Source organism: Manis pentadactyla, chromosome 10 (genome assembly GCF_030020395.1).
Source record: "Manis pentadactyla isolate mManPen7 chromosome 10, mManPen7.hap1, whole genome shotgun sequence".
In the NCBI taxonomy this organism is placed as follows: domain Eukaryota; kingdom Metazoa; phylum Chordata; class Mammalia; order Pholidota; family Manidae; genus Manis; species Manis pentadactyla.
The window spans coordinates 95,127,725-95,153,069 of NC_080028.1; the positions used below are offsets into that span (position 1 = coordinate 95,127,725).

The 25,345-nt window shown below is 58.2% G+C and overlaps 1 protein-coding gene across 16 annotated transcripts; it reads left to right on the forward strand.

Moving 5' to 3' along the window:
• Positions 1-229: 229 nt before the first annotated feature.
• RASA4B (RAS p21 protein activator 4B) lies at positions 230-25,316 on the forward strand. Of its 16 annotated transcripts, none has more exons than XR_008992199.1 (22): positions 239-426; positions 5,045-5,101; positions 6,668-6,781; positions 7,282-7,343; positions 8,479-8,608; positions 10,374-10,455; positions 11,086-11,217; positions 11,406-11,497; positions 12,768-12,885; positions 13,130-13,280; positions 13,601-13,665; positions 13,974-14,086; positions 14,318-14,510; positions 14,730-14,867; positions 15,417-15,561; positions 15,747-15,916; positions 17,628-17,765; positions 18,934-19,069; positions 20,457-20,577; positions 21,462-21,507; positions 22,393-22,457; positions 22,611-22,660. XR_008992199.1 is itself a non-coding variant. In XM_036904486.2 (22 exons), the coding sequence occupies exons 1-21, from the start codon at positions 362-364 to the stop codon at positions 22,730-22,732; spliced, it is 2,409 nt and encodes an 802-aa protein (XP_036760381.1). In that variant the 5' UTR covers positions 243-361; the 3' UTR covers positions 22,733-22,769; positions 23,050-23,261. The 16 variants fall into 16 exon arrangements, 14 of the variants coding, with proteins under 14 accessions (XP_036760377.2, XP_057343253.1, XP_036760378.2 ...); XM_036904486.2 differs by lacking the exon at positions 21,462-21,507 and adding an exon at positions 23,050-23,261 and having other exon boundaries at positions 243-426; positions 22,611-22,769; XM_057487270.1 differs by lacking the exons at positions 20,457-20,577; positions 21,462-21,507 and adding an exon at positions 25,122-25,316 and having other exon boundaries at positions 234-426; positions 22,611-22,769.
• Positions 25,317-25,345: the final 29 nt, after the last annotated feature.

Consider the following 25,345-nt stretch of genomic DNA (forward strand, 5'->3'; position numbering starts at 1 on the left):
AGAAACCCTAGCGACTCAATTCGCCCAGAAGGGCGCCCGCCGCTGCTCCCCGAGCCCTCCAGGAGGCAGCACTACGGTAAGGCCCCGCCCCTACCCCCGCCCAGGCCGCCAATGAGCGCTGCGGCCCGGGCCTTCCCCGCCCACTTCGGGGAGCCCCTGCCGCCGATTGGCCCGCCAGGGCGCAGTGTCCCCCGCACGTGAGGGGGGGGCGGGGGCGGGGGTGAATGAAGTGGAAGTGGTTCCCTCGCCCCCGCGCTCGCCGCCCCTGCCCGGCGCGGCCCGCCCCCCGCGGCGCCCAGACTGCGGCCCGGGACCCTGGCGTGCATCTCCCCGCGACGAGGACCCCGCTTCGCGGACCGCGATGGCCAGGCGCAGCTCGCTGTCCATCCGTATCGTGGAGGGGAAGAACCTGCCCGCCAAGGACATGTGAGCACGGCCGGGGGTGGGAGCCCCAACTTTTCGGGGAGGAGCGCTCCCTGACCTTTCTAGGGTCCACACGACCCGCCCACAAGTAGATCAGCGGCGAGGGTGTGGCGAGGGTGGTCGCGGTGGGGGACTGGCAGAGAAATGGGGACAGAGAGATTTGCTGCGAGCACCGGACCGGGGTGACTGGAGAGGGGGGCGGGGACCTGTAAGGGCCTTAGTGAATGAGCAGGGAGCGAACTGCCGCTCAAAAGGGGAAGGGGTTTTAATGGGACCGGAGCTGGGGTGAGGCGAGACATGGCAGGTTCGTGTCTGGGTGAACTGCCGGGGGTGTAGCTAGAGGAGGTGGGGGTGTTCCCCTAGAATTGAGGGGTCTTCGTCAGTAGTTCCGGAACCTTTAGCACTCAGGAGTGTGCACCTGAAAACAGGCCCTGGGGCCCAGGGACTACGCCGGGGCTTCCTGCTGTGCACTTGGGGAGGGAGGGACCGTCAAGAAGAGTGGATCTGTAGGTAGGGAGGCCAGCTGGTGCAAGATGAGGTGGCTGGATGGGAAGTGTTGCTTGTGTCCTGAGCTTTACTTGAGCCATCACCTTTAATCCTCACAACTACCCAGCAGGGCAGTTATCATCGGCCCATTTTACAGTAAGAGCCGAGGCTCAGATGTGAAAGGCTGGCTTCAGGTGGCAGAGCAAGGTCTTGAGTCTAGGGCGCCTAAGTGCTGACATCTCGGGCTTTCCCTGGTCCCTGGCCAGATCTGAGGAGGTTTCAGGAACCCTTGTCCTATCCTCAGTAGGTCCCAGCCCTGAGCTGCCTGATCTGATCCCTGGCTCCCTCCTAGCAATCTTAGGCAGTTCCCTGTCCCTGAAGTCTCAGCTTCCCCTTCTGTAAAGTGGAGGTGGAAATCCTTGTGTGGAAAGTACCAAGCTAGAGGGGCGCTGGCTGCCTAGAGGGCCGAGGGCTGGGGAAAGAGATCCCGGGAGGCAGCATAGGGTCCAAAGTCTGCTGGCCTGGAGCCTCCCCTCCCTGGGCTCCTCAGCTGGCTCCTGGATGCAGCGGGGTGGCACAGAGGGGTGCAGTAGGAGAGGAGAGGGCATCTTTCCCACAACTACAGTGGCTTCTGTGAGTTTCCCTGCTTGTGTGCATCGTGAGCACAAGGCCTCCTGGGCCTGACCAGGCCAGGCTCAGCAGTTGCCATGGCAATGGGTGAGGGAGGGGGCTGCATGGGCATCTCAAGGTGGGTTTCTGGGGGTGGGGCAGGAGTTGGGAATGGGGTCTCGGGGGTGGGAGGGCAGATGAGCTCTGAAAGGGGTCTCAGCCTCCAGGCCCAGCCTCCAGGTCCTGGTTCCCCCCTTTCTGGCACCAGTAACTAGGTCAAGCTTGGCCTGCTCTGGCTGGTGGCAGCTGGGAGGAGCAGCCCCTTGTCTGTCGCCTCCCTCCCCATCGTTGCAGCACTGGCCCTAGTGCCTGGCTCTAGGCTGTCTTCACTCAGGGCGGTGAAGCCCTGACTTTGCTTACTGAGTGCCAAGGTGCCCAGTTTCCTGCCCAGCCCTGCCTGGCTTCTGCACAACCTCAGGTCTCTGGGCAAGCTGCCTCCATCCCTGGGGAGGGGCCACCAAATCCTGTTGATTCTGCTTCCTGAATTTCTTTCCTTGCCCTGCCTGCCCCCTGCCTACTCTCCTACCCTCCCCTCCTCTCCTCTGTGTTTCTGGGAGTGTCTGCTGCACACAGCTCTGATCTGTCAGCTCTTTCATCCAGTTGTGATCCCCTCCATCTCCTACATTTGGGCTACTGCCCTTCACTGTCCTGCTTTTGCACAAGTTAGGGGCCTTCAAGCTCTCTTCAGAGTCCTCCAGAAAACTCCTATTCATCCTTCAGGACCCCTCTCAAATTTCCACTCCTTTCCCTGGCTTTCCCTGGTGCCCTCAGGCAGGGTTCATCGCCCCTGTTCTCTGCCTCCAGATGGTCAACTGGAGTTAGGACGAAGCCCTTGGTAGTGATTGCTCCTTCCTGGGTGCCCTACTCCCATGACAGGGTAGGGACCATGTTTCTTTCCTCTTGGCATCCAGGTGCCCTGAGGGACATCTGATCCCTGGTAGGGAAGAAAGAGAGGTGTTGAGGACCTTTCCATTTAATCTTCTTCTTAGCCCTGTAAGGTAGATATGCTGTTTGTAGATGGGAAAACTGAAGCTCAGGATGTAGAAGTCATTTGCCAAGGCCACACAGCACGTAGGTAAAGAAGTCAGGATTGAAATCCACTTTGTCTGCTGCCAAGAGGCCAAGAATTTGGCCGGACCTGCAAGCTTGCTGTGGCACTCAGTGGGGACCCAGCCTTGAAAATGCCACACACGTTTGGTTCAGGGATGGCAGGGGTTAAAGATGACGGGAGGTCCTCACTGAGTGCTGGAGGCAGGGGTGGTGGTGAGCCTGTCTCACTGCCTCATCAGCCCCCAGACAGTCTCTTGAGCAGCATCCCTTCCAGCTGGGGCTTGTACACCTCTGAGGATGGGGAGCTCACTACGTTTCACAGAGTCCCATCTTGACTGAGACAGTTCTGAGGAGAGAGCCGTTATCACACAGCTACCACCGGCCTTCCTGCTACTTCTGCGCATGGGTTTTTAGTGCTCTGAAGGGCCCAGGGCACAACTGTGCTCCTGATCGCCAACACCTTTCACAGCCTGCCAAATCCTGTGGTGCTTCCTCCCATGTGTCCCACCCTTGGGTGCCTGGGAGACTCAGCTAGATAGGAGCTGAGTCTCAGGTTGACCAGTGACCCACTGGCTCTCATGCCCATGGCCCTAGGAACAGGCCTGGGACTATTTTGGGGTTTGCCCTGATCCTTCCTCTTCCACAGCCTGGAAACTGCCAAGGCCCTAAATATAGAGGCCCTGCACATGGCCAGCTGGGCCCATGGTGGCAAGTGACTTGGGGAAGGAGAAGTGGGCGAGAGGACCAGCCCAAGGTCAGCAGGGTGGAGGGCACTGGGCAGGGTGCAGGTCCCAGCAGCTGGCCAGGGATCATGACTGGGCCCCAGTCCTTCAATCTGGCCTTGGATAACTCTTGACCCTGTCCCTTTCATACCCCTTGGATCCAGCCACCCAGCTCAAAGCTGCTCCCCCCACAGCTGGGTCTGTTCCTGCCTCCAGGCCCACCCCAGTGGCTCTGCCTACAACACAGGGGTCCTGTGGTGGGCGGCAGCCTCCAAAGGTCTGAACCCACACCAACGTCTCTCTCCTTCCTCCACGTTCCCTGTGCAAATACGTGTGCAGCTCCTGGGCCCTGCCACCCAGTCCTGCTCTCAGGGTGCATAGCAGCCTGATTGATTGATGTCTGGAGTCCCCTGGTTTTGGGGTGGGGGATGCAACTGGGGTTTTCCCAAGGTGTTCCCTGAAGGGTGGGGCACTTAAATGCTGAGGGAGGGGGATACAGGCCAAGGAGCAGTGCCGACATTACTAAACACCTCCCAGGGGCTGGCCCTCATATCAAGTCAGGGACTCAGGGCAGCTGCCCTGTGAGCTGGCATCACAGGTCCATCCCACTGTGCTGGGTGGGAAGCCAAGTCTTGGCAGACATTTCCTGTTGGCGCTGACCTTTGGAGATGTTTGTCTTTAGAGGCTTCCTCTTCCGGAAGAGCCCCTTTCGAGAAGGAAAGCAGGCCTTGGGATTCCCCAGCCTCCAACATGCAAATCCATGTCCTTTTTATAGACGCCAGGCCTGAAGGTGCATCTGGAGACAGTCCTCACTCCCACTTCTTGCCCAGTACCAGTCCTGGGCCTGGCGGGGCTGCCCTCACCCCAGGAACCACCTCCCACAACTGAGACCAGTAGAACCAAGCAGTTCTGGGTTTGCCTTCCCTGTTCCATCTTTGCCAGATGGCTGGCAAGTGGAGGGCAGACTGTTACATTTGTTCATTCATTCATCCAGCAACCACTCACAGGACCCCGTCTTGTGCCCGAGTCCTGTCCTAGACCCTGGGGACACAGAAGTGGTTCCCACCCTTAGGCAGCTCCTAGTTTGGGGGATGGGGGCAACTGGTGACCGTCCATCACTAGCAGTCCTGGGATGGAGGTGGGGGGTGGCTCAGCAGTGGGGCTGCCAGGGAGACCTCACTCCCTGCCTCTGGGACAGGGCAGGCTCTTAGTGGGGTGGGGGGCTGAGGCTGGGAGGAGTGGCAGGGCTGTCCAGGCAGGAGGAATGGCAGGAGAAAAGGCTGAGGAGAGAGAAGGTGCTGACTTGGGTGTTGAGGGCAGCGGGTATCTGGGGCATGCCTGGGGAGGCTTTGTGTCCTCCCTGAGGCGGGCAGGGCTGGGGCCGCGGGAGTGGGCTGAAAGAAGCATCCTTTCCTCTGGGGGGTTGGGGGGGCAGTGAACAGCCTCTTTCCTTTGCTGCACAATGGCAGGGGAGTCCCCCCCACCCCACCCCGCCTCTCAGACTGAGGGTGGGCACACGATTTGGCCTGACGAGCTCTGGGCTCCTGCCCAGGACCTGGTGCCTCAGGCTTGACTGTCTTTTTCCTGGGGTCACTGAACCCCTGGCCCAGAGAGGGGGAGCTTCCCGGGAGGCCCCACCCTTGGCTTCACCCACAGCCGGCCCCCCGTCTGCCCTCCTCTCCCCTGTCTTGCAGCACTGGCAGCAGTGACCCCTACTGCCTCGTGAAGGTGGACAATGAGCCGGTCATCAGGTACCGCCCTGCACCTGCCTCCCATCGAGGGTGGGTGAGGTGGGCTCGCGGGAGGCACCTGCTCCTTCCTGGCCCATACCAACTCACACACCTGGGGTTGGAGGAAGCGGTGCGAAATTGTTTGGAGATGGCTAGGGGATCTAATCCCCTCCCCCAACTGTGCCCTGACGCACCTGCTAGGAGGTGACAAAGACTCACCTGTAGCTTGTCCTGCTAACCACTGACATTCATGCCTGTCCAGGGATTATCTGCTGTGGGCTGGGCACTCTGCTAACGGCCTCGCACCAATGCTGCTCAACTTTACAATCTTTACAGCCCCCAAAAGGGACAGATGATGATCAGTGACAGCAGCAGTCATGTAGGGAGTACTGGCTCTGTGAGGCCCTGTGCTAATAAACCTTTCCAGCCTGTTTAGTACTCACGATGAGCTAGAGACAATGTCATTAAGTCCTACTTACAGATGAGGAAACTGAGGCTCAGAGAGATTAAGTCACTTGCCCAAGGTCACATAGCTAATAAGTGACAAAGCCAGACTGCATCCACAAAGCTGGAGCTCCTCCTCCCCTCTCTGGTCCTTGCTATATCTGGGGGACCTCTCTCTGAGTGAAATGATCCCCCAGAAAGACTGCTCCTCTCCAGGCTGGGGGATCCCAGCCTGCACCCAGAAGGGCCACTTCCTCTGGATGTCTCTGCCTCCATGAGCTCTGTGATCCGGCAGGGTCGTCGCCGTCCTGTCCCTTCCCTCAGCCAGGCTGTACCTCAGAGCTCAAGGCCACAGCTACGCCACTGTTCTGCCCACCTCGGCGCCCGTTGCTGGCCGATGGCCCAGGCTGCCAGACTCACAGTTCTTCCCCCAGGCCTTTTTCCAGATTTTCTCCAGACCAAGTGGGGAGGAGATGTGATGGCCCCGATTGTCTCGGTGGCAGACGGGAACTGAGGCCCCAGAGTTTAAATGATCTGTCCGAGAAGTTGTTGGGGTGAAAGACGATCCCCCGAGCCTTCATCTGGATCCTTGGGGCCTCAGCCTCCCCCCACCCACAAACCTTGCTGAGTCCTGTGGGTTGAAGACTCTGCCCTGAGCAGTTTGGCCAGAGCTGCTGAGGCTCTTCCCAGACAAGACCTCTGCGGGTTAGGCCCTGGACCTTGGCTCCTGGACCCCCAGGAGGACTCTCGGGCTACAGAGCCAACTTGGCCATTCCCCTGCCTCCACCTTCAGCAAGTCTGTTCAGCATGAGGAGTGGGTGAAGCTGGGAGGTCAGACTTCTCGTCCTGGCTCTGCCACTGTCCTGCTGTGTGACCTGAGGCCAACTACTACCAACTCTGGTCTCAGTTTCCCCAAATGGAAAACAGCCTGATAGAGGCAGCCCCATGCCCCACCCAGGGCAGAGAAGAAGGTCAGAAGGGACTGATTGGTGGTGGACAGTGGGGTCCAGGACAGGGAAAATCATCAAACAGAGCAGTTGCTATTCCCAGAGGTGGAGGGGCATTTGGAGAAAGGTGAGCTTAAGTCACACAACCCAGGGCCTGCAGGTGGCCCAGACAGGTGCTGAGGATCCTTTCCTATAGGACAGCCACTGTGTGGAAGACCCTGTGCCCCTTCTGGGGTGAGGAGTATCAAGTGCACCTGCCGCCCACCTTCCACGCAGTGGCCTTCTACGTCATGGACGAGGATGCCCTCAGGTAGGTGAGCCCCCATCTGCAGCTGGGGTCCAGACCCTGCCATCTGCCCCTTCCTGGCCATTTCACTGCTGGTCACTTTGCATCCTCTTTACAGCCTGGAGGGAGGGGAGCCCAGAAGGGTCTGGAAGGATGCAGGGTTTGATCGTGTGGGTATGTGTGCATTTCACCGTGTTCACACCACATCATATATGTGCATGCGTGGGAATACAGACACAGGTGCACAGCACTGTGGGCATGTGAGTGGGGGTGTGAGGTAGGACAGCCAGAGATCATGTGTGTCAGTGGGGCACATATATCAGTCTGTGTACAGAAATATATCACATGCCCCACGGGAGTGACCAGAATCCCCGGCCTACAAGGGCCATGGGCTCTGCTCCAGTGGGCTACTGAAAGTGGCTGGAATGTCAGCTTCCCTGCTCCCCAAAGGGGCCCTGAACTGGTGGGGGTCCTGGGCTCCCTGCAGAGCCCTGTCCAGTTCTGACTCCCTCTGTACCCTCCAGCCGAGACGATGTGATTGGGAAGGTCTGCTTTACCAGGGACACCCTGGCCAGTCACCCCAAGGGTAAGATCCCTGGAGGGAACTCAGGGCCTGCCCCACAGTTCTCCTCTCCTCCCCCCGCCCACTGGTCTGCTCAGTCCCTAGCTTCTCCGGCCCAGAAACCCTTCCTGTAGGCTCCTTTAGGCCCCATGCTCTGGGAAAGCCGCTGTCCCCTCCCCAGAAGGGCCTCTCTGCCCTGTGCCCCATTCTACCCTTGGGTTGAGACTGCAGGCCCCTAGGGCAAAGAGGGCTGCTAGTGTTGGGATCCAACCGAGGCCTCTGCAGGCAGAGGAAGGAGCCTCATTATGCTCCACAGCTGAGGTATAGGGACCCCTACTCCCAATTGGGTGGTCTTCTTAGGTCCCCACTGGGGTCCCCTTAGCCTTGGCCACAGTGCTGCTCTGTCCAGTCATAGGGCTTGGCCTGCAGCTGGGCTAGGCTGGAGAGCCCCTCGGATGATACCGAGGATGCTGATGTTGTTTTGAGGGGGTCAGCGCTGCCCCAGGCTTGCTGTGTGACCTGGGGCAGGTGCTGCCTTCTCTGGGCTGGGTGTCCATCTGCCAATGAAGGTTCAGACCGGCAACTCTTAGATGCTCCAGTTCTGTTGGCTGAGCGCCTCTGACTCTCACGGGGCCTCCCCAGCACGCACCTGCTCCTGTCTGTGAGGCTCGGCAGGCATGTGGGAGGGGGGACACTTTGCTGACTCATGAAGGCTCTAGTCCCCTGCCAGGCCACAGGCCTCCCCTGCCGCCAGCCCCAGTCAGCCCCTTGGGGTCCAGGGGCCCTAATTATGCCACTCCCTTGTCACTTCCACATCTGAACTTAGGTCCTCCTCCTAAAAGTCCGAGGTGAGAGCCACTCTCCCCCTGTTTTAGGGTGGGGAACCTGAGGTCAGAACGTCCCATGAGGAGTGGTCAGGGCAGCCAAATGCAGCTCAGTCATGAGGACACAGTAGTGAGGCTCAGGAGTGGGGACACGGGTCACTGAGCTTGGAATCTAATTCTCGGCTCTTCCAACTGCTGTTGCTTAGCTTTGAGCCTGTTTCCCCGAGTGTCACTGGGAGCTCGGTGGGCCTTGGGCCCTGAGGCAACTGGCAGAGCTGTGGGTGAAGGGCATGGAGGGCCAGGGCCAGGCCTCTGGCTGAGCTGCAGCCCCACAGGTTTCAGCGGGTGGGTCCACCTGACCGAGGTCGACCCTGATGAGGAAGTGCAGGGAGAGATCCACCTGCGCCTGGAGGTGGTGACCAGGACGCAGGCCCACCGGCTGCGCTGCTCCGTGCTGGAGGCCAGGTGAGCCAGGCAGGGGGCCCGAAGTGGATCCCCGCTGTGGATGCCGGGCTGCCTCCCCACTCTACCTCCTGACCCACACCTCCTCCCCCAAGGGCCCGCTTTGGGGCAGACTGGGGAGGTGTCTGCCACCTGAGGACGTCTCCCCGGATGAACGCACTCAGGAGGGTGGGCCTCTCGGGGGAGAGGGGGAAGCTCTGAGGGTGGGAGTTTAGGCATCACAGAGCAGTGGGGGTGGTGGGCTTGAGGGGGCACCCTGACTCTGATCATACAGCTGGGGGGACCCAGACTGGGCTTCCCCTGGGTCTCACCCCACTATGCACTTGGCCTGATATGTGTGTGGGGGGATCTTCAGTGGGATGGGGGAAGGAAATCCCAGATTGGCGGGGTGGTGTTCGCCCCAGGAGAGACAGTGACTCGGATGGCATGGTGGGCCTGAGTCACCTGTGATGGGGACCCCCCACCCCCGCCGGGGTATTTTTAGCTACAGGCCTGCTCCTGTCTGGGCCTGAGTGTGAGTCACACACGAAGTGCCTGCCTTTCTGGCTCCAGCCCACCTTCAGAAAAGACAGAGTCCTTTTCTGCCTCTGGGTGGACGGCGGCCCCAGCCAGCACCTCTGGAGGAGTGTAGCCCACCAGGAAAGGCTGGCCTTTCTGGGAAGAAGCTCGTTCTCCTGAAAATGGGGACTGTGGTGCCCGGCTTTTATTTCCGTCCTGGGGCTGAAACATGGAAGAGGCACAGGCAGATGCAAAGTGCCCGGACTCCAGCAGAGTCAGGGTCCCGCCTTGCCCAGTCGCTCCCTCAGGCTGTTCCCCTGCCCACCCCGTCTCCCTCAGTCTTGCGGGCACCCGGCTCTGTGGCACAAACGCCCATGCGCCCACACACGTGCACAGAGGCTCACACACGCTGCCCAGACTGTTGAGGACACAGTGGCTGGGCCAGCCTAGCCTCTTAGTGAACCCCTGGGTTGGGGAAGGGCCTCTCTTTAGAGTGGGAGGGGACTCGTTCCCTCCTCCTCAGCTCGGGCCCCTGCTGGATTCTGAGAAGGCCTAAGAAGCTGCCTTTGCTGCAGAGGCAGAAGAAACACTTTCTCCTCATCTTTCCAGGCAGATGCTCAAGGCCAAGCTCTGGAATTCTCTGAGGTGGTTCTGAGGAGGAAAGAGAAGCAGGCACAAGAGCCATAAAACTTAAAATGTGGCAAAGAGCAGAAAATAACATTTATAGCAAATGGAAGAGGGTGGGCCTCATCCTTCCACAAAGGGTTCTAAGCTGGATGCCACACCAGTTTAGGGCTTAGTAAAGGATTATATCTGGGGAGAGGGCAGGATGGTTAAGTGGGGCTGCTCACTAAGACCTCCCTTCAAATAGTGGGATACTGCAGAGCAGGGCTTTTAGAAGCCCATTATCTCAGTTATAGGGGTTATCTTTTACTGATGAGGAGGCTGAGGCTCAGAGAGGTGGTCCCTGCTCAGGGCTGTGCTGGAAACAGGGGGTGGGGGTGGCCTTCTGCTTGGGCTGTTCCCTGGCTGCACTTGCCTCCTCCACCCACCCCAGAGTAGGTGCAGCAGCTGGTCTGCAGTGGCCAAGTTACTAGAAGCCAAGGCCTCCATCTGGGGGATCCATGGGGTGAACACTGTGGGAATCAGGGTCCAGAAAAGAGAGGTGCTATCCACAGTCACCCAGCTTGCCAGTCTAGTATGGTTACCCCCACAGTAGTGGGGTGACAGCCTGGAGATACTTGGTGACAAGTGGATTCTCACTCACCAGGGACCTAGCCCCCAAGGACCGGAATGGGGCATCTGATCCTTTTGTCCGAGTGCGCTACCGTGGCCGGACACAGGAGACCTCGGTGAGGACACTGGTCGGCTGGGGAGGGAGTAGGGAGGCTCAGGGACCTACCTGCCTGGGCCCTCCCTGCCCCCCCACTTCCTCACCCCTACCTTGGAGGTCAAGTTGGGACTGCAGTCTTACAGAGGAGGTTCAGAAAAGCACGGCGACCACCCTGAGGATGCACAGTGGGTCCCAGCCCTTCTGGCACCAACCCCTGCCTCAGCCACCCTCATTCTTGGCCAGGCTGGCTGAGGCAGCAGGAGGGGGCTAATCTGCAAACTCTAGCACCTGCTCACGCTGCTTCCCTCAGTTGCAGGAAATTGCCTGGGTGGTGGACTCAGCCCTTGTGGGGAGGCTGGTGGCAAGGTCTGGGTTCTCTGTTCAGTCTGCTACCTTTTTGCTGTGTGACCTTGGACAAGTGCCTTACCCACTCTGGGCCTCAGTTTCCCCACTTAAGAAGTGAATAGGGTTTTGGATAGGAAGTATTTACCCCTGCTGTTACAGGGCCTATGCTTGGACCCAGGAGGGGAAGCTGCATCAGAGCCCCTCCAGGGAAGCCAAGGGAGGTGTTTAAAGTGGGCTTTACTCTTGGCTGGGCCCAGGGAACCCAGTGGAGTTGGCTCCATCCCCACTTACCCTTTCTGAGCAGATTGTGAAGAAGTCACGCTATCCACGCTGGAATGAGATATTCGAGTTTGAGCTGGAGGAGGGGGCCCCAGAGGCACTGTGCGTGGAGGCCTGGGACTGGGACCTTGTCAGCCGCAATGACTTCCTGGGCAAAGTGAGCATCCTGCCCCTTCAGGCTGCACCAGCCACCTTCAGTGCCTGGCCTGCATTCCTGCCACTCTGTCCCTCTAGCTATCCCAAGAGGGGCATTCAGGAGGCCTGGGACTCCCAGAACCAGCCACTGGTGCTCAGGGACCCTCAGAAGGCACCCAGCATGGCCCCCTGCCTCTTCCCTGCCCCCAGGTGGTGTTCAATGTCCAGAGACTGTGGGCAGTGCAGCAGGAGGAGGGCTGGTTCAGGCTGCAGCCCGACAAGTCCAAGAGTCGGCAGGAAGAGTGAGTGCCTGGGGCGTGGCGGCACAGCTGGCGACTCGGGGCCCCAGGGAGGCTGAGTCAGCTCCTGTAGGCAGGCAGGTGGGCTGGCCAGGCAGGGTTTCTTTTGGCCCTGGCCCACCGCACAAGGGCTCCCACTAGATCCTGCCTTGTCTCTCTCCTTGTATCCCTGGACTCAGCCATATCCTCATGCTCCGAGGCAGTACAGGTCTCCTGCTTTGTGCCTTCTGGCAGATTCTGCAACAAGCCTTCAGGCCCTTTCCCTTTAAGGATTTCTCTGCAGACCTCAGACCAGAGTTCAGGTCTCCAGAGCTGAGTCAGTGACCCCGAGCCACAGCTCTGACTCTCCTCCAAATTTTTTGGAAATAGTGTTGCCAGATAAAATACAGGATGTCCAGTTAAAACTGCATTTTAGATAAACAATGAATAGTGTTTTAGTATAAATATATCCATGTGATATTTGAGACAAACTTATTGAAAAAGTACTCAAATGTAACTGGGTGTCTCGTGTGTTTATTTTGGTCAATCTGGCAGCCCTATCAAGGATGCCCTCTGGCCTCCTTGCCCACCGCTTGATTTGGAACTGGAGATTAGCAGTGCCCCCACCTTGAATGGTTCAGCCCTGTCTTTCTGCACAAGGTCCCAGGCCTCCCATTGCCCCCTCAGCAGGGGAGGGGCAGGGCAGATGGCTGTGTCCAGCACAAATGCCCTTCCATAGAAGCAGCCAAAGGCTGCGTGCTGAGCAGCATCACTTCGTGAACTTCGTGGTGTGATTCAGGCAGCAAGGGCCTAGAGACTTGAGTCTTGGTCAGCGCCCTCACTAGGAGGGGATCAGAGCAGGGGAGGTGGCAAATTCCTTAACCTGCTTGAGCCTCAGTTTCCCCAGGCCAGTTGTCATGAGGGTTGGGGATTTGCTTCCAATGTAAAGTGTCTACAAGAAGAAGCTGCTCCCTGGGAGTTTACAGACTTGAGTCTGGGGAGCCGAGCATGTCCATATGGGTCATGCTCAAGAGTCCACAGGAGTCTAGAGGTGGCAGGGAGCCAGGTCTTGAAGGTGGATGGAGTGTGGACCCAGCTTCTGAGTTGGAGCTTTGTAAACAGAGAAAACAGCCTGGCACTGAATGGGAGATGGGGCAGTGCAGGGACCCAGGGAGGAGGGCCTGAGAGAGACTAACGCTGGCCCCAAGGTGGGGAGGGTGAGTGCAGTGGGGCGGCGGCACGGCCCATGGTGGCCTAGGTTCCTGGTGGAGAGGTCACAGGCTGCCCATTCCAGGGGCAACCTGGGCTCCTTGCAGCTGGAGGTGCGGCTGCGGGACGAGACAGTTCTGCCCTCCGGCTGCTACCAGCCCCTGGTGCAGCTGCTGTGCCATGAGGTGAAGCTGGGCACCCAGGTGAGGAGGCCCTGGGGGAAGGTGGGAGGATCCAGGAACAGTTGGCCTATCCTCCCTGTCCTAAACCCACTGTGAAGAGCAAACATCTGAGTGCTCAGGGTGGTAAGGAAGGAGCCAGTGCCTGGGGCCCCTGGCCATCCCTTGGGGAGGTGCCCCCCATCTCCCCATGGTCCTCTGAGATCCTCAGTGTAAATGGTTCCCCCGTGTGTCCCCCAACCCTGCCTCTCCTTGTTGCCTCCTGTAGGGCCCAGGGCAGCTGATCCCACTCATTGAGGAGACAACAAGCACCGAGTGCCGCCAGGATGTGGCCACTAACCTGCTCAAGATCTTCCTGGGGCAGGGACTGGCTAAAGACTTTCTGGACCTGCTCTTCCAGCTGGAGCTGGGCCGCACCAGTGAGGCCTGGGAGGGAGTGGCCTATCTGAGGGCCTGGTGGAGAGGGCAGCAGGAGCCGAGGTCTCCAGAGATGACGGGAGGGGAGAAATCCAAGAAGTCCTCCTGTAGGAGGCTAATGGGTTCAATTAGGAGGAGAAGTGTCAGATTAGGAGGTAAAGGAAAGAGCAGAAGGCAGAGGTGGGGCAGTGGGTTGGAAGATAGCGAGGAAGCTCTTTACTGAGATGCCAGTTTAGAGTTTCCAGCCCCCAGGTGCTCTGTCTTCTTCCCCAAAGCCTTGTCTCTCTCCCAACTCCCTACCCACTGGAACCTCTGCTTGTAGGTGAGGCCAACACCCTGTTCCGGAGCAACTCTCTGGCCTCAAAGTCCATGGAGTCTTTTCTGAAGGTGAAGTTGCATGGTATATTGCCTTTGTTTTGTAGATGAGGAGACCGAGGTTCAGAGGAGCCAAGAGACAGAGTTGGAACTTCAACTTGTGTCTTCTGCCTCTGTGTCCAGTGCCCTTTAATGCTAAGAATTTCATTAATTTTTGTAGCAACAGTTTGTTGAGCCGCCCTCCCCTGGTGTGCCTGCCTCTCTTCTGGGTGGACACGGTGGGCGGGTGGTGCCCGAGGTGACTGGGAGGCCCGCTGTGGGGAGATGGCAGGCAGCTGGAAGTGGGGGGCAGGACCAATGCAGCTCGCGGTGGCCCCCAGGTGGCTGGGATGCGGTATCTGCACAGCGTCCTGGGCCCCATCATTGACAAGGTGTTTGAGGAGAAGAAGTATGTGGAGCTGGACCCCAGCAAAGTGGAGGTCAAGGATGTAGGGTGAGGCCAGGGTGACCCCTGGGAGTGCAGGGGCAAGGGCGGGGAGGGTCAGGCCCTTTCTGCAAGAGTATGTTTATGGTCCTGCCTGGGTCTGTCTTTGCCCACCTGTGCGTTATCTCTGTGTCCCTGCCCTGGCGGATGCCTTTCTGCACTTGTCGCCGGGAGCCCTTGTGCGAGTCGCGTGTGCCGGCGCTGACCTCCGTCTTCCCTGCGGCCCTCCCAACGCTCCAGGTGCACCGGGCTGCACCGCCCACAGACCGAGGCCGAGGTGCTGGAGCACAGTGCGCAGACGCTCCGCGCCCACTTGGGGGCGCTGCTGAGCGCACTCAGTCGCTCGGTTCGCGCATGCCCAGCCGTGGTCCGCGCCACCTTCCGCCAGCTCTTTCTACGCGTGCGCGAGCGCTTCCCCAGCACCCAGCACGAGGTGCTCCCTCTTCTGGTGGGGCGAGGCGGTGGGGAAAGGATGCTGTGGGACCCCGGGAGTCGGGGGCAGGGGCGGTGGGAGGGGCGGTTAGAAGCCAAGGACAGGGACGGTCCGAGGGTCAGAGTCATTGCACAACGCGGGGCAGTGTCAAAGGGGAGGGGGCTGACAGGAGCCCTGGCCTAGGGGAGTCCAGCCCCCCGCTGTCCCGCACCCCTCCAGAACGTGCCGTTCATCGCTGTCACCAGCTTCCTGTGCCTGCGCTTCTTCTCTCCCGCCATCATGGCGCCCAAGCTGTTCCACCTGCGGGAGCGGCACGCGGACGCCCGCACCAGCCGCACCCTGCTCCTGCTGGCCAAGGTAGGGCCTGTGGGCACTGGAGGGATGGGATGCCCAGCTGTGTCCTGAATAGGAGCTCTTGCTGGACTGCAGTGTATGCTCAGCTGTTTTCAGGAACGCCTGAGGCGAGGTCACTAGTACTCTATTTCGGTACCGTGCTCCACGGTTTGTAAAGCTTTCTCATGGTCACCTAATCTCATGGATAAGGGAAGGAGGCTGCCCGAGGCCGCACGGCCTGTCAGTGTGAGTGGGGGCCTGCTAACCCCCAGGTCTACATACTCCCAGGCTGCACCTGTTTGCCTGGCACCAGGCTGCAGCAGGGGTACCGAGAAGAGCAGAGTCTGATAGTAAACTTGCAGAAGAAGGTCAGTCAATCAGGCCCTGAAAGGCCTCAAACTGTGATCCATTAGCGCCTGATTCCTAGTGGGGCTGGATTTGGCACGAGAGCAGAGTCTTTGCTGCCTCTGCTTCCATTTCTGCAGTGAGAATAGCACAGATTTGGGGGTGGGGGTCTGCAGAAGCCTAGCCCCTGACCCAGCAGAGCTTGGCCCTTCCTGCTATCACTCCCAGGCCGTCCAGAACGTGGGCAACATGGACACGCCGGCTTCCAGAGCCAAGGAGGCTTGGATGGAGCCGCTGCAGCCCACCGTGCACCAGGGGGTGGCCCAGCTGAAGGACTTCATCACCAAGCTGGTGGACATCGAGGAGAAGGAGGGTCAGCACTTCCCCAGTGGCTCCGCCCACAGTCTCTAGATCCCGTTTGCCCCACCCTTTCCACAGCCCCGCCCCATGCAGCTTGTGCCCCTCACAGCTCCTCCCACAGCCTCCTGATCCCCTTGGCTTCACCCCAGCCCTGTCTTCACTCCCAGGCTCTCATTTTGCCCTCCCTCCCCTGCCCAGCAGAGCTGGACCTGCAGCGGGCACTGAGTTTGCAGGCACCGCCCTTGAAAGAAGGACCCCTCTTTATTCACAAGACCAAGGGCAAGGGTCCCCTCATGTCCTCCTTCAAGAAGCTCCACTTCTCCCTCACCACGGAGGCCCTCAGTTTCGCCAAGACGCCCAACTCCAAGGTGGGTGAGGGAGAAGGCGGGCAGGTGTGGCTCCGAGGGGTTATAACACCCTGGAGGCACCTGTGCCTTCCTCAGACCCACCGGGGTCAGAGAAGAAATCCATGCAGGACCAGGGTCCTGGTGTCAGCCACAAGGTCACTTAACACTGATGAGGAAGAAGCTCCTCTGCCCAGGGGACATGGGGCAGCCAGGGGCTGCAGTGCTCAGTCCTGGCTTCTTGGTCAGGTTCATGTGTGGGGTGCGGGGGCTGAGGAGTGCCTCAGGGTGATCAGAGAGCAGAGAGGGGCTGAGAGGAGGCCTGGGTTCCAGCCCTGTGTACCTAGGGGAGGTATCTCAACCTGTCTGAGCCTTGGTGTCTTGGCCTATAAATTAGGGACAATGGTCTCTACTTACCAGGTTGTTCAGGGTTAGATGAGACGGTCTCTGTAAGGGGCCAGAGCCAGGGCCAGGCAAAGAGTGGGATCTAGGCCCGTGGTGTTGCTAGAGACACCACATCCCCTGGGCTGGCCTCCTGTGAGCGGCCCTCTCCCAAGAAGAGGATGTATTAGCACATACTTCCTGGGTGGACCTGTTGACCCCTAGCTGGGCTGACCTGACTCCCAGTCAGCCAGGCTTTTGGGATGGTCTGCCAGGGGTGCCCAACCCAGCCCTGAGCAGCTGCTGGGGGGCTGGGGGGTGAAGGAGCTCTCTGGGTGACCCATCAGCCTAGGCCTCCCACTTGCCAGCTTCTTGCTCTGTAGGTGACTGCTGGGCTCTTGGGTCCCCTCAGCATTTTCTGCAACCTCAGCAAAGCCTGGCCACCCAGCAGGGTCCTCCCATTCCCTGCTCTGGGCCCCTCTCCCTTCCTGCACATTGAGCTGTGCCCTTCCCTGGGCACGTCCCGTGTATCCCCTTGTGCAGCACTATGCCCCTTGCCACCCGCTGCCTCCTGTCCGCAGGTCCTCCCCAGCAAAGCAGCGTGTCCTCTGGACTGTTCCTTCTGTCCCTTGGGAGGTCCCACCCTGAGACGGCTCAGACATGTGTCCCCAGGGCTCCCATCCAGGTTTCCCTATTTCTCCCAAGAGATGGCACTGTTCCCTCCACTTGTCACTGAGGCCAGCAGGGGTGGTGGGCTTGGATGCCTGGCTGGGGAGTGGGTGTTATCCCGAGGGCCATGGGGACCACCCACCTGGATGATGAGGGGGCCTCCTGAGCTCTGACGGGAGAGTCAAGAGGCAGGGAGAGCAAGGCCTGCAGCTCAGAGATGCAGCCTTAGCAGGATGGGGGGCCCTGTGGACATGGGTGTTTTAGGTCCAGAGCTTCTGTGTCCCATTTGGATCTCATCAGATTCAATGATGGGCGGGAGTTGGGGAGGGGCAGGAGATGGGCTGTGACTTTTAAAGCCTGAGAAGATAGAGGAGAGTTGGGAAATGAGTAATTGCAGAGGCACAGGGCCTGGCCCATGACAGGCAGTACTTTCCAGCCCCAGGGAGTGCTGAGCTTTTCCAAAGCTCTGATCTCCCAAGACGGCTGGGAGCTGCTGAGAGGCAGAGCCCTTGGTCGCCATCTTTCTTGGCTGAGGTCACAGCAGAGCAGGCTCCCGGGGGGGTTAGGCACCCCAGCTTCCCTATGCCAACCCATGCTGCTGCACAAGGGGAGACTGAGGCCCAGAGATAGGAAGCAGAATGGCCCCGGCCAGGACTCTGAGCCTCCCTTCTCCTGCCTGTCCCAGAAAAGCACCCTCATCAAGTTATCCAACATCCGGGCAGCAGAAAAAGTGGAAGAGAAGAGCTTCGGCAGCTCACACGTCATGCAGGTCATCTATACGGACGATGCAGGCAGGCCCCAGACTGCCTACCTGCAGTGCAAGGTGTGGGCCATTTGGAGGGGTGCCGAGGGGAAGGGTGCTGTGGAAATCGTCCAGGTGGACTAGAAGGAGTCTCCCACCCCCTCATCAGCCACGTCAGGCAAAGCATTGTAGCACATGCACGTGTGGGGGGGCCTCTGTCTCTCCTGCACTCTGGGTACCTAGTGGGCCATGTCTATGTCTTCCCATAGGCCTGCTGGGCACCTGCGAATAGACCTGTGTGTAGTCCAGTGTGTGGATGGGAATGTCCCTGAGCTTTGCATTATACTAATTGGTGGGAAACTACTTCCAAAGATCTGAGCTGCTGCCTGTGTGTATCACCACACAGCAGTCAAACGTTTGTGCCCATGTGTGGCTCTGGGTGCATGGTCTCAAGTCCCCTTCTCTTCTGTTCATGCATTCATTCATTCATTCATCTAAAAAGTATTTATTGAGCACCAGCTGGGTTCCAGGCATGATTCAAAGTGGGGTGCGGTGGCAGGCAAAATCAAGTCCTTGCCCTTGTGGAGCTTATACCCCAGGGAGGAAGATGGACTGATAAATATTTAAAATGTCCAGTGGGGAAGGGAACCCAAGGAGGCTAAGAGAGGGAGGGGACAGTGTGGAGTACAGAGGGAGGGTTGCTGCCCTATAAAGGGCAGTCATGGAGGGTCCCTGGTTGGGGGCGTTTACGCAGGGACATTGTGAGGGAGGAATCATCCAGGGGAGGCATACATGGAACAGGGAGGCCGAAGTTTGGGGGGCGGGGGGCACTTGGCTTCTTCCCAGGAGTGACTGTCTGGGGTGGCCAGTAGAAAGTCACAGATCTGATCCATGGGGTCCTACCCTCTAGGGACTCCCTGTTGGGTCCGAGCCCAGAGCCACAGGGAAACAATGGTGACAGCAGGGCTATCATATATAGTTGTCAGGTTGTGGACTGCCAAGGGCATGTGAAGGCTGCGGGCCCAGTGGTGGGCAAAATCCGGTCCATGCTCTGCTCACCAAGCCAAGTGCCTGGCATGGGCTGTGTCCGTCCATCGGGAGACAGGGCAGCCTTTCCTAATCCACTCGGAGCTGCTGAGTGGGCTGGCAGGGTCCTGTCACTCTGAGCGGCACGATGGCTCCAGGGAGGAGGACTTCCTGAAGGCAGTGAGCCCTTCAGGGAGAGATCAGGGCTCCCGTGCCCCCGCAGTGTGTGAATGAACTGAACCAGTGGCTGTCGGCGCTGCGGAAGGTGAGCATCAACAACAGTGGCCTGCTGGGCTCCTACCACCCGGGCGTCTTCCGTGGGGACAAGTGGAGCTGCTGTCACCAGAAGGACAAGACAGGTGGGAGTGACACCCGGGCCCTGCTGCACTGTGCCTGCCCGTGGGCCTCAGGTCGCTGGCTGGGAAGCCCCTGTGTGACTGGGGGCGCTCACCTGAGGCACACCAGCCCTCCAGGTGCTCTGGGCAGGAGGGTTCTGTGACCGGGTAGTTAGGGAAATGCCCTGTGGTGTTTGTGATGCATGGGGCTATGCTGAAAGCTTGAGGAGGCCTGAAAAGGAGTTAGATCCCATTTCTAACACAGATTAAGTCAGCACTTCCCAAACCCATTTGACAGGGAACCCTTTCCTTGCCAAGTGTGTGAGCATCTTGCAGAACCCATGTTCCGAGGAACACACTTTAGGAACTGCTTGCTGATGGTGGGGCTGAGTTTGCACACTCCCACGCTGGCAGCCTGATAGGGCAGCTGTGGGTGGTGCGGGACCATGGGCCTTGGGCACTAGAGGGATGGCAGAGAAGAGCTTCTACAAGAACTTCTCGTGATGATGGAAATGGTGTATATCTGTACTTCCAATGCCATGCATATGCTAGTCCCCAACCCATGCAGCTATTGAGCACTTGAAATGTGACTAGTGTGGACAATGAACTAGTGTTTTAAATTTAATTTTAATTTTAATTAAAATGGCCTTATGTGGCTGGCTAGTGGCCACCCTACTAGATGGCACAGTTCTGGAACTTCCAGGTATTCCTCCCTTATCTGTATCTGCTTTACAAAATTGAGACATTGCTTGGAGCGCCTGGCCTCCCGGCCATGCCAAGCCTTGACTCCTAGTGCCTGGTGTGGTGGAGGCCCTCAGAAGCTGATCCACCTGCTTTAGCCCAGCCCTGGATTTGAGATCAAGCAGTGGCAACTCTTTACCAGGGTGTCACTGGCTGGTTGGCCTGACCTGCAGCCACTGGCTCTAACCTTCACGGTAACAACCTTTGTCATTGGTGAAATGGGGCTTTCAGGGCACTGTGGGTCAGGGCCTAGTAACCCCATTTTATGGAGAAGGAAACTGAGGCTTAGCAAGGGCAAAAAGCCAGCAAGTGGTAGGGCTGGCTCATTCCAAGGCCCAAAACCTCTCAGCTCCCCTAAGCATGATCTTAGTCCCAGACCACTCCCTACTTCCGGGCAGGCAGCCTTCCAGAAAGTTGTCCAGCTCCCTGAGTTGTATCTTGCACAAGTCCCATGCTCTGTACTCAGGTGTCCCATGGCTCAGGGCCTGAACTCAAGAGCCCCTGGAAGTGTGGGAAACCCTGGGCCAGACTCTCAGGCTGTGCTGCCAGCTGTGCACTGGGGACCCCTGAGGTCACCCCTCTCCTCTCGAGTTTCCCCTTGGCACCATCAGGAAGTTGGCAGGAATCTCACTGCCCCTGCCCTCAACTCTGCCCTCTTTCTGCCCCCCAGATCTGGGCTGCGATAAGACGCGGTCACGAGTGACCCTGCAGGAGTGGAATGACCCTCTTGACCAAGACCTGGAGGCCCAGCTCATTTACCAGCACCTGCTGGGCATGGAGGCCATACTGCGGTGAGGAGGCTTATGCTCCCCAGGGAGCTGGGAGCAGGGCAGAGCTGGGACTCGAGCCCACTCCCTCCTAATCAGGCCCAGCTCCTTCCTGCAGCCACACCTAGGGAGGGGCACCTGGAGCTGTGCAACATAATGGGGGCCCATGTCTGGATGTAGGTCCCAAAGGCTGCAGAAGCCAAGGGTCAGGGCCGTAGCTGCTTCCTGCCCCCGGCTGACCCAGCCTTCCCATGCTGCCCTCAGAGGGCAAGGATAGCCCTCACTCATCTCACTTAATTCAGTGATTGTCAGTCCTGGCTCCAGCTTAGAAAAAACAGGATGTTTTTAAAAACAGGATGCCTAGGCCCTACTCAGTTGATTCAGAATCTCTGGGTGCGTCCAGCATTGGGATACACTAAAGCAATCTGGTGCTTCCTAAGAGTACTCCCCCGAGCCTGCTCACACTGGGCAGTTCTTGCCCCTACAGCCCCACACTGGGGGTCTAGTTCCTCATGGATTCTTTAGGGTTTATCTTTTCTCTCACACCCTTCAAAGCTCATGTCAGACTAGAACCACGGCTCCCCTGCGAGATACAGTCACCAGTGACCCCCAGGACACTCTGCAGCCACCTCTTCTCTGACGGTGTGGCCCTGTCACCAACTCCCTTCCCACCCGTTGCTCAGAGACTTCACCCTCCACCTAGAAGAGAAGCCGCTACCCAGTCGGGTCTACTCCTGAGACCCACACTTCCAGAGACCCTTACTCTATTGGCCACATCCTGGAATTTGCCCTGCCTGCACCCCATACTTTTCCAGGCTCCAATTTAATTGTCCTTCATATACAAAGTCATTTAATATTCACAACCACTGAACCAGGTAGATATTCTTATTATCTCTCATTTAACCCAGGAAGTGGCAGAGTCAAGATTCAACCCCCAAGGCACCTTGAGTTCAGGTGGGTCCCACCATGGAGCCAGTGCCCGTGGCCGTAACCACTACACTCTGCCCTGAGCACCTCCCCACCTCCAGAACCCCTTGGCCACCCCTCTTCTCATTCCAGCTCATGTCCTCTATCAGCGCCACTCATCCATCCAGTGACCCCACTGCCTGTCTGTGGCCCCCTGCTGAATTTGTTTTCCGTGGCTGCTGTAACAAGTTACTGTACATGTGGCAGCTTAAAGCAGCACAGATTTACTGTCTTACAGTAGACATTGCGTAAATAAATGAGCTGACGGGGTAAGGAACTGATTCATAGGGTCTAGAAGGCATCTGCGGAGGAGCCAGTCAGACCTTCGTGGGGGGAGGCATCTCTCCCCAGATAGATCGGGGAGGTAGCCAAAGGCTGGGCCAGTAGAATTCCTAAAAAAGGAACTTCAAGCATGGGGTCCCTGTGGCTGTTCAACCCTCCTTCCGTGTAAGCACACAGAGGATAGTACCTGAGAGGCCCAGGGACCTTTGGTGAACCCCATTTGGGAATCATGCTTAAAATGTCACTGTCTACTATTTTCAGAGAAGGAAACTCATTCCATGACCGAGTAATACTAGAGGATTTTCAGGCCCCAACTGGCTCTTTTCCCAGGGGTCCTCTGAAACAGGAGAGACACGATTCAAGCTTGGTTTCCAAAGTGCCTTCCACTGACCCACAGTTGGTGATGGTGGTTGGGTGGCGGGGGCAGAGAAGGAGGCTGGAAAAGGGAAGACAGGTGACTGGGGCTGAGATGGGGGCCCACAGACTGAGTCAGCCTCTTGCCCCCAGGGGCCCCCTCCAGCTCAGGCCCACACGAGTCACCCAGCCTTCCCTGCAAAGGCAGTAGGAGCCCTTGTTCTGTCCTCCTGACAGGGAGAAGCTCCAGGAGCCAAGTGCCAGCAGAGAGACAGACTCTGTGCTCACAGGCCCTGCTGAAGGTAGGGCCCTCCTCTCTGGACTCATGAGGTGGCCTGAGCCCCCTTCTGGGATGCTGTGCGAGGGTTCCCCGCCCAGGGCCCCTCAGGCCTTCAGGACAGGGGCCAGCGGGTGAGGCCCTGCCTGCTCTGCCCTCATCCTGTGTCTGCCTCCAGCCACTGAGGACCCACTGGCCCAGCTTCTCCAGGTGCTGCAGGGCCTCCAAGAGGCCCACAGGTCCAGCCCAGCCAGCTCCCCTCCCTTGGAGCCAAACCACCTCCTGGAGCCGCAGACGTGAGACCTGCCCCACACTCCCTCACCAAGCCCCCTGCCAGGTGCTTGGAGACTCCCGGTGTGCTCTCGGCCCTTCACCTGAGTTCCTCTTGCCGGTGTGCAGGGCCTGGGTCTCTCCTGGGCCGGGTGAGTTGGGGGGACCAGGGACAGGGAGGTCCAGAAGTCCTGAGCTGACAAGGCTTTGGCCCGTCATTGCCCATCTGAAGTCTCCAGGGCGCTTGGGGAGCCCCTGCTCCTCTGAGGCTGGGCTGGCCCCTGTGGCCCCAGCAGCCATCACTGCCACTAGTCCAGGCTCTTCAGGGACCCTCCTCTCCCACCCAGCCAGACCCAGCCAAAACCACCGTTGGATGGCCCACAGCCAGGTGGATTGACGCTCCTTGGTCCCAGAGAGGCAGGAGGGAACCTGAGGCCCAGGAGACCAGGCCTCCACCTCAGCACCCACTTTGCTCCTGGCCACCCCACCTCGCTCCCCTCATGGTCTGCTGACTGTCAAGGTGCCCCATTGCTGCCAATAAACTGCTGTGACTGCTGGGGCTCCAGGGTCTTATGATGGGGGCCTGGGGAGGGGGGTGAGCCTGGGGACCCCAATGGCTGCAGGTGGGGTAACCAAGGTCTGGAGCTGCTGACATAGCATCTGCATCCACATTGCCCCGTTTGGACTCCCCCTCATCCTGGGAGCCTCCTTTCTCCTCCTAGCTGCTGTCCCTACACCTTTGGGTCCTGTGGCTCCATCCCCCACAGGCTGCAGAGCCTGTCTCACCAGCTGTCCTCTCCTTGGGGCCCCCAGACAGGCCCTTCCTCCAAGTGTCCTGATGATTGCATAGAGGGAGCTAGCACCTGGTATCACATGATCTGACTCTGGTAGCATCCCTCATGCCAACCCCCTCGGCCAAAGCAAGGCCCTCTCTGCCATCACCTCTCCACCCTTGTATCCCCTGATTTCTAGGTACACCTTTACCTCCAGCATAATGAACAAGAGGGGCAGAGTCTTCAGCATGTTCTCAAAACTCATCTAACCAAGCTCAGAGCCTCACCTGTGACTTCTAGAACAGCCCCCAAGGGCCTGGGTCACATATAGAATGAATATGTATTAAAGATTTAATGCACTTCTAGGAGGAAACAAGTGTTTAGCAAAGTCTGGTTCATAGAGCATTTTGAGAAGCTGGGTATTTGTAAGCATTCTAGAAAATAATGCTAGAATAAGATTGTGATGTTAGATACAAAACTGAGTAATGGAGCTTTTTTCTGTATGGGATAGAAACCAAAGTAATGAGTAACTTTAGTGTCTAGGCTCTAATTGAATAATAAATATCGAAGACAGACACAGGTCCATTCCCCCGGATTAGAGATCAGCAGCCTTATTGTGAAGGGCCAGGCATGCAGGTTTTGGCTTTGGAGCACAAATGCAGCCACAGACAGTAAACAAATGGGCATGGTGTATCCCAATAAAACTTCACTTACACAAACAAGTGGCAGGCTTGATATGGTCCCCAAGCTTTCATGTTTTGATGGTCTCTGCCCTACACAATTAACCTTTTATCAGGTCTAACAGTGCTCCAGTGTGATACAAACGAGTCATCCACTCTCCCCTCCACCTTATCTCCAAGGTTGGATAACACCCCACATGCCAGCAGCCCCTTCCACAGTGGTGCTGGACAGGCCTATTCTATAAGAAGATGGTAATGGTCACTTGGCCTCCCCTTGGTGCACACCTGCATCAAGCCACTGAAGACTTTGCAGGGCTGACAACTAGAGCCCAGGATCTCATGTTGGTCTGGGAATCAAAGGACGAGTCTGACTAGATCTCCCAGAGAGAGCACAGACGTCCACCCTGTCCCTAGTCAAGGGCTGCCAGCCTTGTCCCCTCCAGGCCACAGCAACTGTCCAAGGGTAGCAGCCTTGGATCAAACTTATCCAGGATGACCTACAGGGCAGGGATGTTAACAATCATGGCATGTCATTCCCCTCACTGCCTTCTATTCCTTGAGAAAGAGTTCCCCATCTACTTGGCCTGGAGAGTCAAGTTCAAGCCCTGGGGACACCATGGCTCAGCTCCAGAAACAGCTGGAAAGCTGTGAGGGCCCTTGTAGCTAATTCAAGACTCCAGCCCTTGTTGCTTCAAGTAGCTTTGGTAGGGCCTTTCTACCAAGCTGTAGTATGTAAAATAACCAATCAAAACAGGGACTTTATCCCCGGAGCTCCTCTCAGAACTGTATACACCTGCCTCCCCAACCCTGTCCCTTACTTAACAAGGAGCTAAGCCACAAGCCCACTTGGACAGCCAGTGACTACAATGCCAGGGGTCTTGTAGCAGTGTGCCCAGGCAGCCCCTTGGCAGGAGCTGTCTGCCTCAAGTGATGGGCAGCCATGAGCCCAAGTGATTTCCCTTGCAGGACGCACCTGCTCACTACCCCATGGCTCCATTCTCCATTCCTGGGCCTTTTGCTGTGTACTCACTCCAAGGGCACATTTCCGAAGGGATCAAGGGGTACCGGGAGCGGAGAGGGGCCAGCTCAGAGTTACGACTTAGCATGAATCCGGCTTTCTCAGATGAACAGAGCAGCCGCCAGTGATCCGAGCACCCGCCAAAGTGCGCCCACAGGTAGGCACTAGAAAG

Coding starts and splice junctions, on each gene's coding strand:
- RASA4B (XM_036904478.2), top strand. CDS start 362: ATGGCCAGGCGCAGCTCGCTGTCCATCCGTATCGTGGAGGGGAAGAAC. Junction 10,456..11,085: donor GCCGGACACAGGAGACCTCG/GTGAGGACACTG, acceptor CTTTCTGAGCAG/ATTGTGAAGAAGTCACGCTA. Junction 17,766..18,933: donor CTGCCTACCTGCAGTGCAAG/GTGTGGGCCATT, acceptor GTGCCCCCGCAG/TGTGTGAATGAACTGAACCA.